Genomic DNA, 14,751 nt, shown 5'->3' with positions numbered 1-14,751 from the left:
GATTAAAAGAGTGACAACACATTAGAAGGGGTGACTGATGCCATTTCTTAGGACAATAGTTGGCAGAGAGACTCCACTTGCCCCTACCTCCCTTTTAAGTTAAAGCAAAATATTAACTTACAAGAAGTACACAAATGCTACTTAGGATAGCATGGTGGTTGGAAGGAATTACAATGGATGCAAAGCTATAAGCAAAACAATGAACTATGTTAAAGTGTTGACTGCAACACTGATATGTGGAGCATATTAAAGTATGCTGGAGAACATAAATAACTCAGATGGAAAAATAATATATATGAAAATTTCCAGCATATGCACACACCAATACTTGGCATGTTTAACTAAAAAGAAAAGAAAATTTCATTTACCATAAAAAATATATGTATACTTTCAGCATTCAGTAAAATTACTCTCCCTAGACACATTCATTGTTTTTACCCATTCTTCAAATACTGTTTATTCCTGAAAATAATTTTTAGAAGCATAAATAAAGTTTTGCTACCATATTAATCTATAATGAAATTTCTGATCTACTACACTAATGCTTTTCACCAAGGAGGCTGTATAAAAACAAATTTTATTATTCACAATCAAGTGTTCATGTGCATACACATAGATTCAAGGTTTCCTATTTGTTCAGGTTAATGTAAAAACCCTCATGTAGTTGTATCAGAATTTTGGTCATATGATCATACCAAAATGGAGGGGCAGAGGCAGCAAGAGCAGCAGTTTCTAGATTGTACATGCTACTATGGAGACGAACAAAGAGGAAACCTAGGATAAATCTTCATTGAGAACGTATATGTACCTTTCAAAAAATAAATGTGTTAAATCTGATTTATGTACTTAAAATATCTGTACATAGGTTTTCAGGCAAAAGCATGAGTCTGTATAAAATCCATGAAGTCTCATTTCGACGTCTGCCTAACCCAGCCGTTCGGCATTTCCATTGCACAGTATATTCAGAGTAGTTTAACAACATGTTAAGGATGACTTAAATGCATGTACACTGCAAGGTTCAGATTCTTACATGACAATAATGTCACCCAGTTAACTTGTCAATGGACTATACTCTACAGTAAGAAGAAAAACAAACCCGAAAGTTAAAATAGCAGCAGCATCATGCAAAATACCCTTGGCAACCCAAGTTCATTAACCACAAGGAAAACATTTCCCCTCCCCCCAACAAGCTTCTCTTAGAGCGTGTTAAATATCTGGCTAGCACTACATGACTTTACTGTGAACGAAAGGGACATTACATCACGCAGTTAAGGGCTTACATTTATGAGGAAATGTATCATGAATTCCAATTTCACCCACAAGCACCTTTAGCTTATCCCTTCCTTCCTTGGTTTCAAACCAGCACTTCATACCTTACCCAAATTCAACTGGTCACAGTTGTGTTTTGTTTTTGGCAGAGAAGTCATTCTTTTATAAGGCATTTTGTTCATGGCAAATTTTTTTTGGTAGAAAATTAGCCATTAGTTTGTATTTCATCAGTTTAAACCAATGTATTTTCTCCCTCCCTCCCTCCCTCCCTCTCTCTGTTTAAATCTACTCACAACACAAATTACTTCTGAACAGCAAACACGTGAAGGCAAAAATACCATTGGCCCTCACTGAGGTTTTCTTTTTTCTTTTTTTTTTTCTTCTTCTTCTTGGTAAAACTGCAGCAGGTTGAAATGCTAGGTCAAAGTCAAGACTGCTTCTTTTCATAAGGCCTGCGTGGGGGAGCCTTTTCCACGTAATCTCCAACAATGCAACAGCGAACTCCCAAACCTCCCACAGAGAATGAGTAGAGCTTTGCTTTGATGTTGGACACAGATGATGCAGCATGTTCACACGAGTTTCAGTTTCCAACACCCTGACATGCAGCCAGCGATGGTCAGGAATCTAAGCCTCACAGTTACATCAGGGTAGAGGCCCAGCTAAGGTTCTGTGGAGCTTCTTCAACGGGCTCTATTTTAATGTAACTGAGGGCTCATGTTTTGGCAGGGCATGGAATTAAGTTGCAGATCATGGGTTTAGAGGGTCACCATAGATAGTGTCTGCTGCCAGATACCAGCCAAAGGAGTATAAACTGGAGTCCAAAGATAGACCATAAGGAAGGGTTTAATCCAGAAACACCACCACAGTCGGTATAATCCTCCTGTTAGAAATACAAACAAATAAGTAGTGTCACTATCTGGAATAAAATATGGAGAAAAGCAGCTTTCAGATGAATTCATATTTGGTCCACCTTTGAACCTCCATGGTAGAATTGTTCTCCCTGAGACCAGAGCACTATTGACCTAGATTTCACTGTGCAGAAACTGCTTTATAGTGGTCTCCTCCGTAGCACCATTTGACAAATGTCTGAAATTCTGCTAATGATTAAAAAAAGGTAATAATAATACATTCTTTGGATATAATGATTACTAATTGAAAACTTCACTGCCATGATAAAAAGAATCCTTTATATTGTTAAAAAAAAACAAGAAATAAAAATCCATTCCCCTTGATAAGTGGATATTAGCCCAAATGCTCAAATTACCCTAGATGCACAGAACACATGAAACTCAAGAAGGATGACCAAAATGCTAATGCTTCACTTCTTCTTTAAAAGGGGAACAGGAATACCCTTGGGAGGGAATAGAACAGAGGCTGAAGGAACACCCATTCAGAGCCTGCCCCACATGTGGCCCATACATATACAGCCACCAAACTAGATAAGATGGATGAAGCAAAGAAGTGCAGGGTGACAGGAACCGGATGTAGATCTCTCCTGAGAGACACAGCCAGAATACAGCAAATACATAGGTCAATACCAACAGCAAACCACTGAACTGAGAACAGGATCCCCGTTGTAGGAATCTTAGAAAGGACTGAAAGAGCTTGAAGGAGCTTGAGACCCCATATGAACAACAATGCCAACCAACCAGAGCTTCTAGGGACTAAGCCACTACCCAAAGACTATACTTGGACTGACCCTGGGCTCCAACTGCATAGGTAGCAATGAATAGCCTAGTAAGGGCACCAGAGGAAGGGGAAGTCCTTGGTCCTGCCAAGACTGGACCCCCACAGTGAACATGATTGTTGGGGGGGAGGGCGGTAATGGGGGGAGGATGGGGAGGGGGACACCCATAGAGAAGGGGGGGTTAGGGGGATTTTGGCTGGGAAACCGGGAAAGGGAATAACAATTGAAATGTAAATAAGAAATACCCAAGTTAATAAAGATGGAGGGAAAAAACCATATTTGACACTGAAGCAATACATGGAAATTTTGAAAACATACCGTTCAGACAAAGAACTAAGCTGAAGAGATGTGTAGCTTATGTGCAGAGCCATGCAGTGCTCCACCAAGTGCCTAAACACACCTATTGGAGTTCTCCACAGAGCAGGAGAGGCTCAATTGGATCCCTAAGAACCCAGTCATTTTTTTCCCAGGTTCTTTACTTTATAACATTTTCCAGTTTAACATCCATCCTACTGAACTGGATTTAATAAAGAGTCATGGTCACTAATTCTTATAAGCATCTTTTTAGAATTTATTGATCCAAGCCAGCAGTAGTGCCTCCCACCTTTAATCCCAGCACTGGGGAAGCAGATTTAAGTGGATCTTTGAGTTCAAGACCAGTTTGATCTACAGATTGAGTTCCAGGACATTTGGGGCTATGAAACTCTTCCTCATTAAACAAAAACAAAACAAAACAACAAAAACAAAAAAGAATTCATTGATCCAAGGTTTGTCTTCCATGGATTGAAATAAATTACATAAACAAATGTAAGTGTTCTTTGTAAAATAACTTTACAGAGTCTAAACTTTTTAAGACTGGGGGCCATCTGATTACTTCCTTTCCAGCCTTGCAGCAGAGTAAACAACATTTCTTTTTTGATTTGTGCTAAGAATAATTTCATAGCTGCTCTCTTCTTCACAAAGTGCTGAGACAGTAATGTATGGAAGAAAACATTTAACATTAAATGCTGCCTTTAAATGGAAAGAGTTGTAAGACAATAATTCTGATTAGTTAGCTGGTTAGACAATCAGTACTTACCTTATTGGCATCTCAGGAAAACCCAATGCTGTATAATAAATTCCTGTGAATAACACACCTCCAGTTTTTCTGGAAATGTGTTTGGCCTTCTACTTTCCTCGAACAGACCTAATTCCCTTCAGGATCTCTAAACAGTGAGCTTTTCCAAAGTTTAGTTTCCTCTTGTCATTTTTAAAAATATATATATATTTTTTAATTACTTATTTTTATGTTATGTGCATTGGTGTTTTGCTGCCATGTATGTGTGTGTAAGTGTGCCAGATCCCCTGGAACTGGAGTTACAGAGAATCGTGAGCTGCTAAGTGGGTGCTGGGAATCGAACCCAGGTACTCTGGAAGAGCAGACAGTTCTAACTGCTTAGTCATCTCTTCAGCCCTCTTGTTTGTTTGTTTTGTTTTTGGATTTTTGCCTTTTGTTTTAATTTATTTAAGTCACCTAGCATTAAAATTCACCTACCTTACTTACAAATAACTCTCAGGTTACCATAAGTCTAGTTCTCCTCTGACTCTAACATCACCAACTGTCTTGTCTATATTGCGGAGACTAAAAACTTAAATGCCAAGCTTGTTGATTCCTTCCAGGTCCCTACATTGTACGTTTAGCGTAGATCATATGTAGATAATTCCCTACATAGTACTTTTAGCACAGATCAGGCCAAAGACTCAGAGGCAATCTGAGATTCCTCTCTTTCTCAAGTCAACCATCATCATGTTCTCTCAACTTTGGCTTCAAAATCCATCTCCGAATCCTACTGCTCACTGTCTCAGGAACACGGCCAACACTCCTCACTCATGCTTCTGTAGGAGCTACCCCACATTCTCATTATTTCCGTTCTTCTTCAGCACACTTTCCTCTTGAGAAATCAGCTCCTTCCACCTCATGTCTGAAGAGTTTTCATCCTGCTCTAACCACAGTTCACATTGTATACTAATGAACACAGATTTGACTGTGGTCTGGAGCCAAAGCTACCTTTGCAGCTATTTTTTTTTCCTTCATCCTCCTTCTCTCTCTTGTCTGTACTGCTCCTGTAACACTGTTATTCTCTACAATGTGCCCTGCGTCTCAGTCATTTTACTTTTCTCTTCTTCAGCCTACTTTTCTATCCAGGTAAGAAACCGCTAAGGACAGCAGCTACATTTGAATTTTGGATTAAAAAATGATTTTCATAAATATATGAATCAAACATAGTCTAAAGACACACCTAACTGTCAGATGGAATGAAGAATCAGGATACAACTACAACCTGCTAATACTTGAAGACTGGATGCTGTCATAGAAGTTCTTATCAATATAAAACATATCTTTATGCTTTATAGATGAACTCTGAAAAAATATTTCCTGGCTCTTCATTGTTTTTTTTTAATCTTCTTTTCCATTCCTATTTACCTCATATGTTGATGATACAAGTCTGCTTCACTTGGGGAAATGGTAGGTTAGAAGTTATTAGAAGTCCCTGCTATGAAAAAAAATATGATATATACTTTTAAGAAATTCTAAATCCCAAGTGGATAGAAGAAACTTCAGCATTTTTTTTCTGGCTTTTCAACAGTGAAATCCCACTGACAGCATGAGACCAATCAACCTGATTTTGAAGAGCTTTTTACAGTAGAAAGAACATATATTCATAGGTCAGCTTACTATTAATGTTAATAAAATCCTGGGTGCCATAGTTGTACATATTTATTTTGATATGCAACATGCTTTTGTGAAACTGCCTAATGGTGCACCTCTCTTAAGAGCCTATTAGTAAATATATCACCTAGGATTGTTTTTGTTCTCCCTTTACATTGCTAATTAAAGAAGACATAGTCAAGATATAGTTCACAGTTCACAGTTACATTCATGTGATGTCCTGGAAGGCTTGCTTTATAATACCCTCTCTACAAATGGCTAATGTCTCTTCTGTCTGATATGATGAAACAAGTATTTTACTATAAAACTATTGCTTAATTATCTCAGAACAAAAGTGGCTATTTCCTGTGTTTCCCTCTGCTTCTCCTATCCTTTCATGAGTGTACTCTGTTCTTACTAATATTCTCACACCAGTCTGGAGGTTCCTAATCTATGAATACCAGAGGATCAATCAGAAAGGACAGAACAATGAAGGAGTGTTGCTCTTTCTCCACATCCTCACCAGCATCTGCTGTCATCTGAGTTTTTGATCTTAGCCATTCTGATTGGTATGAGGTGGAATCTCAGGATTGTTTTGTATGCATTTCCCTGATGGCTAAGGAGGTTGAACATTTCTTTAGGTGCTTTGTGGGCATTTGAAATTACTCAGTTGAGAATTCTTTGTTTAGCTTTGTACCCCATTTTAAATAGGGTTATTTGTTTCTCTGCAGTCTAACATCTTGAATTCTTTGTACATATTGGATATTAGCCCTCTATCAGATGTAGGATTAGTAAAGCTCTTTTCCCAATCTGTTGGTTGCCCTTTTGTCTCCTCCATTGTTGATGGGATTGTAAGCTTGTCCAACCACTGTGGAAATCAGTCTGGCAGTTCTTCAGAGAATAGTACTACCTGAGGACCCAGCTATAACACTCCTGGGCATATACCCAGATTCTCCAACAAGGACACATGCTTCCCTATGTTCATAGCAGCCTCATTTATAATAGTCAGAAGCTGAAAAGAACCCAGATGTCCTTCAACAGAGGAATGGATACAGAGAATGTGGTACATTTACACAATGGAGTACTACTCAGCTATTAAAAAACAATGACTTCATAAAGTCCATAGGTAAATGAATGGAACTAGAAAATATCATCCAGAGTGAAGTAACCTAATCACCAACAATTTGAAGTGTAAATTTTTAAAAATCCAATAACAAACAAACAAAAAACAACATATGCACTTACTGAGAAGTTGATATTAGTTCCAAAGCTCAGAATACCTAAGATAAAATTCACAAACCACATGAAGCTCAAGAAGAAAAAGACCAAAGTGTGGAGGCTTCAGTTCTTAGAATGGGGAACACAATACTCACAGGAGGAAAAAATGGAGACAAAGTATGGAGCAGAGACTGAAGAAAAGGCCATCCAGTGATTTCCCTACCTGGGGATCCATCCCATAAATAGTCACCAAACCCAGACACTATTGCTGATGCCAAGAAGTGCTTGCTGATAGGAGCCGGATATAGTTTTCTCCTGAGAGGCAGAGCCTCTCAGGAGAAATGGTTGGTTCACAGCCAACCATTGCATTGGACTGAGAATGGTGTCCTCAGGAGGAGTTAAGGGAAGGATTGAAGGAGCTGAAGCGGTTTGCAACCCCATGGAAAGAACAACAATTTCAACCAACCAGACCCCCCCCCCAGAGATCCCAGAGACTAAACTACCAATGAAAGAGTACACATGGAGAGACCCATGGCTCCAGTTGCAAATGTAGCAGAGGATGGCCTTGTTGGACATCAATTGGAGGAGAGGTCCTTGGTCCTGGGAAGACATGATGCCCCAGTGTAGGGGAATGCCAGGGCAGGGAGGAGGGAGGGAGTGGGTGGGTTGGTGAGGGAGCACCGTCATAGAAGCAGGGGCAGAAGGGATGGGATAGGGGACTTCTGGAGGGGAAATGGGGGGATAACATTTGAAGTGTAAATTTTTAAAAATCCAATTAAAAAAAGAAAGAAAAAAGAGAGAAAGGATAGAACAAATGCTGCTGTAGCAATATCGTGACAAAGATTCCAGAGCATCAGAAACAAAACAGCGTTGACAACAAATGGAACAAGGACCACAGATGCACCCTGCAGCTGCTATTCAGCACCTTGCTTTCTTAATTCAGACTCTTCCCCAAAGATTAAAGATTAATGGCCATTTTTCCCAAGATACAAATAATAGTACATAGACTGGGCTCAGAATATGGGAACTTTTATACTAAAATATTAGAGTATGCACACATGTATTTGGGGAATAAATTCTAAGCTAATTAAGTTAGATTTGCTTTAATAAAAAGATAAAGAAGAAGAAAAACATCAGAATGGTTGTCTCAGAAATCCCTATGAAACTGAAATGGCCCACTAATTTTATGTTAGTATTTTAAATAATTAAATCAAGATGACCAGTTCTAGTAATTGTGCACTGAAAAAAGGGAAGAATGATGAATGTTTTTCCCACTTTTATCTAAATTAGTTTCATGATTATTCTAATGCCTGCCTATCTATCTATCTATCTATCTATCTATCTATCTATCTATCTATCTATCTATCTATCTACCTATCCATCTATCTATCCATCTATCTACCTACCTACCTGTATGTCTATCTATTGTCTGTCTTATGTAGCATATGACAGTAACATTAAATGTGACAAGGAGGAGAGCAGAGCAACCTGTGTCTTCCTCTATCAGCATCTGCTTATTTCCTTGAGACAGTGACTCTTTCTGAATTAGAAAATTATAGCATTGGCAGGATTGGATGTCCAGTGAGTCTTGGATCTGCCTATCTTTACTCCCAAATGTTGTCATTCCAGGCACCAGGCACCAGAAGCTATGTCTAGACTTTTATGGGGGTACAGACAATTCAAATTCATCTCCTCAGATTTAAACTCCTGATCCACCTCCTCTACTCCTGATTGCAGTTTTAGAACAATGTTTTGTTTTTAATACACATATCTATTTACATAATATATTACTGTGGAAATTATGTTATTATTTCTGAGGCTGATACTGCTGTATTTTAAGCAAAACACCTGTGAAAATATACATTAATCACTGATGTTCCAACAGGACTTTAAAATACCAATTACAAGAAGATAGTGGTCTGGTTTTTTGAATATTCATTGTGGTATGTAAGGAAGCAAATGAAAAAAAAAAACAGAAAAATTACGGAATTGGAGAGTAGTACAGTGAAAGTAGTAAATAAATTGGAATACTAATATTTTGATTATGATCATCTTTGTAAATAAAGTTAATTTTAGAAGCAAAGATATTGCATATACAGTATATATGCATATATAAGCATATATATGTAAATATGTATATATGTATGTATATATACATTTGATCAAACTGAATATATGTATATTATGAGTATAACAGAGTAGATCAAAATATAGCTAAATTTTAGAAAAATTAATCATCATTAAATACTATACATTAGTTTTAATGCTCTATTTTGTCTAAGATTAAAAATTAAGACACTTGAGGAACGTGACAACAATCTAATATGTGATATAATTAGAAATGGTATAGGAGAAAGTAGAACAAAATAGTTGGATAATAACTCACTGAGCCTATTTTAGCATGAATAAGGCCTGCATGGCTCTGCACCAGCTGTGGTTCTAAGGCTGAAAGAAGTGGACACATGTAGGGAACTGTTCTCATGCTTTGAATGGGAATCTGCCTGTGTGAGAATACTGAAGGTCCTGTTCCCCAGTTGGTTCTTGATAGAACAATAAACATGCTAGTGGATAATGGTTGGGAGGAATAGGCAAGACTTCTTGTTTTCCTGCAGGCAGGTTAGGAGACACAAGAGAGAGGAAAGGATTTGCCATACTTCAGAGGAAGCCACTAGAAATGTGAGATCACAGGCAGAATGGCCATTGGTCACTTCCCTGACTGGGCCTGAGATAGCAGGCAGAAGATTACAAATGAAGCTGAAGTTAAGGGCAGATTTAGAGTGCTGAGATGGGAGTGAAAAGTAAGGCGTGATAGCCGTGGAAGGCTTAGAAGAGCCCAGCCATGGAGCTAAAGCATATCATATATAAGTTAATGTGTGTGTGTGCTTCATCTACGGATTCAAGGAAACCTGGATGGGGCTGGTTATTTGGTCCACCAGGAGCTTAATGCAGGGTAGTAGGTAGTAGGAACTACACGCCACAATACAGGCCCATATCCCTATCCCAGAAATTACCTCCCATTGGTAACCACTTGGGAATGAAAAATTAGTTTGCTCCAAGGGAGTCTCCTAGGGAAAACAAACCACTCTTAGGTGCAGGCTCTATGCCCAGCTTTAGATGGTCAATACAGAACAAGCTTAAGGGCATCTTTGGATGTTCTTTGTCTTGTAATATTGTATCAGGGCTTAAAACAATTTTATAATCTTACAGGTTCTTTGCATATCTATTATGACTAGTGGTGTTTTGTTTTTATGGGGTCCCTTGTGTTTGTGTGTGAAAGTGTGTCTGTGTCTGCATACACTCTGTGCCTTCTCTTTAGCTCTTGTTTGTGTTGGCTGTTCTGTTCTCCACCAGTTTACTTGCTTTGGCTTTATCTCATTGCATTTTATTATTACTCCTTAGATTCTATTTTTCTAATGAGAGGCAGATAGGGTGTGTATCTAGTTGGGATGGGAGGGAAGGGGGAACTGGGATATTAAGGGTAATGGGGGAAGGGAAAACAGTAACCAAGAATATAGTATGGAAAATATATTTCCAATAAAATTAAAAAAAGGAATGTGCTCCGATTTTGTAAAATGCTGTTGATAGGTTTGTAAAGAACTCTTGTTAGAATGTGTTGTACTAACCATCACTGACTAATGTTTTAGGGAGCTGGCATACCATCCTCATGTGTGCTATGACTTTGGTCTGCTAGCATCCCGTGTTCCACTGTGGCCTTGGGATTTCATACAGACAGTCTGATAATATGGTGGGGCTGTAATACATCATGGGTTCTCTGAAAGAAATAGTCTAACCCATTTGCTCTGAAATGACTCTCAGTCACTTTTTCCTAGATGCTTTCCTTAACAATTAGCAAGTATCTTTAATATGATTATGGTTTAGGATCATAGTTTGAGTGGATTGAGATTTGTCACAGAGGTTAGTGCAGATCTTTCAGAGGATCTGGGTTAATTTCCTAGTGCTCCTGGGATGGCTCACAACCAGATTTAACTCTAGTTCCAAGGGATATGTGTCCTTTAGTAGCCTCCTTGGGTTTTAGGCACAAATGTGGTGTACAGATTATATGTGCAAACAAAACATCCATACACATAAAATAAATAATTTAAAAAAAACTGATATAGGAGAAAGTAGAACAAAATAATTGGATAATAACAACTTATAACGCACTTTTAATACTAAATACATACTAATTATAATACAAATAACATAGTTCAAGACTGGAATATAAATTAAGGTAGGCAACATATTTTCAGTGATTAACAGTTTCCGCAGGTTATTATTCATTATTATGCCTTAAATATAATTGTATACACTATTAAAAAGTTTATTGTAAAATGAAAGGAAAGACAGAAGAAGCAACTCCTAACTTTATGCTAACCACAAAATCTACTGAAATGGAAAAGGTTTGTTTACTAGCAAGTACATCATGTTAATGAGGTAAACTATGGTAATGACACATTAAAAATGAAAACATATCTCCTAGGCTCTTTGTGGAAGAGGACAATTAATTATAAGATTTTGTTGTAATAAAAACCCTTACCAGCACATTGTTATCAAAGCAGACATCAGGTCCTTTTCGGTATCTGGGCTGCTTAACCATGTCGCAAGGATCTGGACCATCAGCTGAAGAGGCTTGTCAAGGAACGGAATATAATGTTTTCCCCACACGGTTCAAAAGTGCAAATATATATATATATATATACACATATTTCTGAAATCAATCAAAACCTACCTATGCCAATGCTCTCAGCCAACAGAACCAATTCAAGTATGAGGAACTGAGAGAGTAATAAATGTCTGAATTAAATTTTCCCGTAGTTCCTGAGCCATGTGGTTGGTTTTGACCTTTAAGCCAAAGTTTCAGTACTGCACTGTTTTTCTCTATATGAGCATGAACAGGATGGCAGAGTTCAGTGTTCACTGCTTTAAGGTGGTCTGTTCCAAACACCTCTCGTGTCAAAGGATACAAGTCTGTTCCGCCTGCATGAGCAGCCGCGTGTCACACGGACATGTTCCCTTGCTCTCCACCATTATGAATACTAGGTTGGTGTTCATAAGCTTCTCAACATGAAAGATCCTGCAAACACACGTTAGAGGAGCTCATTAAGGGAACACTGTCTTTTTGGGAAACAGAACAGAAATCATTCAAACATCCTTAGTTACTGCAAAGAAAGATAAAACAATTTATTGAAAAATGAATCACCATCCAGGAAAAATAAACACACACACACACACACACACACACACTAAAATGAGTGTAACTAGAAAATCACTATGTTTTTACTTATTGACACAAACACGTTTCCCATATCAAAAATATTTAAAAAAAAACCAAGGTCATATAAAAATATCTTTATATATTGAAACATTTAAAGCTGTTAATCTTAATTACAAAATAGTGCTATTCAGTTACGGTCCAAATGCCTGAGTGTTTGGATTTCAATTTTCAGTAAATGGTGACATTTATTACTGGCAATATACCAGCAACCCTTTATTTTGCAGATACCCAAAGTAGAAAAAAAAGGACAAAGTATATTATCAAACTATGCCCAGAATAAAGGGCAGATCAGTGCTCCTAAAAGGCTTACTCTGAGGGAATAAATGTTTTCTGTTTATCCAATATGGTAAAAAAAAAATTTCTTTCAAATGTGATATAGAACTAATTAAAATGTAAACAGGTGCCTACAGTTGGCGATGGACTTTGCAGAGCTCAGATGTGCAACCAGGCTGCTTTAAGCACCACGCCCAGTGTTAGTTGAATTGTTCCATTTTCCTTTGAAATTAAAATGAAAATATAAATATAGGACCTGATCTTTTTCACCTTTTCTAAAAGCAGGGGAGTTTTACTGACTTTTCCTTTTGAAATGGGGAAACAACACAGGGTAACTCTAGTGACGTTGTGCTTTTAAGTCATCTGTGAGATGAATCTCAGCCCTCCCTGTTCTGCACACACACATTGCCTTTACTGGACAGTTGGTGCAACGTCATGGTGCTGCGGGAGTGCTCCCGAAGCAGGTGTATGGTGTTGCACCGTTTTCTAAACTTGAAAGCCCTGAAGACTCATTTATAAATAAAGTGAACTTTATCCATAGCTCATGTGTAACTTCTCCCTTTATGTTCCTCTTCAAAAACTCTGCCTCCCTGAAAACACAGTTTACAGAATCAAGTCACAAACCCACTGACCATACCTATTGGTTATGCCCGTGGAGTAAGAAGAAAATTGTTATTGTAATTGTTACGCACTAACTTTTTCAAGTCCCAGCACCTGTCCTGGCACTTCCAGAATCTCGGCTTACCTCACCTCCTCCTGTTTCTTTTCTGTTAACATTCTTCTGGAAAAACTTGCCATCATCTCTGTAGGAACTCTATGTATTTTGCTTTTTTTCCTTTTTCTTTTTTTATTTTGGAGCTGGGGACCGAACCCAGGGCCTTGCGCTTCCTAGGCAAGCACTCTACCGCTGAGCTAAATCCCCAACCCCTGAACTCTATGTATTTTGTAAACTGAGGCTCAGGGACCCCATAACCTCGATTAGCAGTTTTCTCAGACCTTCCAAAACCCCCATCTTCCTGTTCTTTTCTCTCCCACCATAGCCAAGTGCATTTCCTCTGTCTTCCAACACATTTTAAAGATGTTTTATGTTTGCTAACATTAACCACAACCCTCAGAGAAATGCTTTTCAGAGACTTCAATTTCAAATCAAAAGTAACATTTAGTTCTTCATGTCAAACAAGGGTAAACGTATAAACAATGATGCCTCTAACTTCTTACAACCATTCTTAATGATCACACATGAAAAAAGAAAGTCTTATGTGATTGAAGTTATTATCATAAGTAAAATCTGTATTATAAAAGTTTTAATATTTATCTTATTTATAAAAATGCATTCAAATCAGGCCTGAATGCTGTCCTTAGTAAACAAGAACTACTTGACACGAAGACACAAATTACCTGGAACAGTTTCCACAGTCCAGTAGACCACTGAATGATTTAGTATCGTTCTTGAAGAAGTACTGAGTTTGTTCCGTGATGCAGCTCTGCTTAGACAGGGAAGCTGTGAAGTCATCTTCTTCCATTTCAACTGTGGGAGCCAAAACAAAGACCATCACCACCAGGAGACACCAAGCTTCCTCGAGTCGCTGTCATAAGGACCAAGGTAATGCACAGACATTTTATTGTAGGTTGGTTTACCGTTGAGTAACTGCCTGGCTGTCATTAAAAGGTGCCTGCCCTGCAACTATTCTAAATAATAAATTAATATTTAATCTACAAAATTCATGTCAATGTGAACTATAAAACTTGTAAATCATAGGAAAATAAAAGTTTCAGAGTATCAAAACTATCAGTTTGATGATCTCTTTCTTTCCTCACCCATATGCACATGTGTGTACGCACACACACGCACACACAAACACCCTATGACTCTATGTTTTTGCTTCATTGACTTGGCATCAAAAGAAAAATGGACTTCTGTGCCAATGACCTCATCTTCTCTTTGACATACCTGCCTCAAGGAGCCGTGGAAATGTCAAACTCAAGAGTAGCTGCTGGAGAATAGACCTGAAATTTTAAGTGAAGAATTGAGAAACAGCTAGATGTTCTCCTTTACAATATTTTATATGAAAATACTGAGCAGTTTTGCATGCACAAATAGACACATACCTCATTTTATCATTTTTCAGAAAAAAATATAATAGAAACTTTAAGACATTTTGCATATTTCTTGAATTGTGAAAAATGTCACACCTTTGATTTTCATCAGCAAAAGACTCATGGATTCATGAGGTCAAGATTTTTGGGACCAAAAGAGAGATGAACAAGAGTGAAGAAGCTTGGTGATTAATATAAAGTGCAAAAATGTTGACTCTATGGGGAAGAATGTCTATGTTTGGT

The 14,751-nt window shown here is 37.9% G+C and overlaps 1 protein-coding gene across 1 annotated transcript in view; it reads right to left on the bottom strand.

Annotated features, from left to right (window-relative positions):
• Positions 1-1,543: 1,543 nt before the first annotated feature.
• Positions 1,544-14,751, bottom strand: part of Cacna2d1 (calcium voltage-gated channel auxiliary subunit alpha2delta 1) — a 530,523-nt gene continuing 517,315 nt past the window's right edge. The window contains exons 35-39 of the mRNA XM_032907054.1: positions 14,363-14,418; positions 13,810-13,939; positions 11,828-11,937; positions 11,401-11,483; positions 1,544-2,149 (exon numbers count right to left, since the gene is read on the bottom strand). Coding sequence (XP_032762945.1) covers positions 2,033-2,149; positions 11,401-11,483; positions 11,828-11,937; positions 13,810-13,939; positions 14,363-14,418 — 496 coding nt within the window. The 3' untranslated portion in view covers positions 1,544-2,032. The remainder of the gene's footprint in view (positions 2,150-11,400; positions 11,484-11,827; positions 11,938-13,809; positions 13,940-14,362; positions 14,419-14,751) is intronic.

This window comes from Rattus rattus, chromosome 6 (genome assembly GCF_011064425.1).
Source record: "Rattus rattus isolate New Zealand chromosome 6, Rrattus_CSIRO_v1, whole genome shotgun sequence".
NCBI classification, from domain to species: Eukaryota; Metazoa; Chordata; class Mammalia; order Rodentia; family Muridae; genus Rattus; species Rattus rattus.
This window is presented reverse-complemented; position numbering and strand designations above follow the sequence as displayed.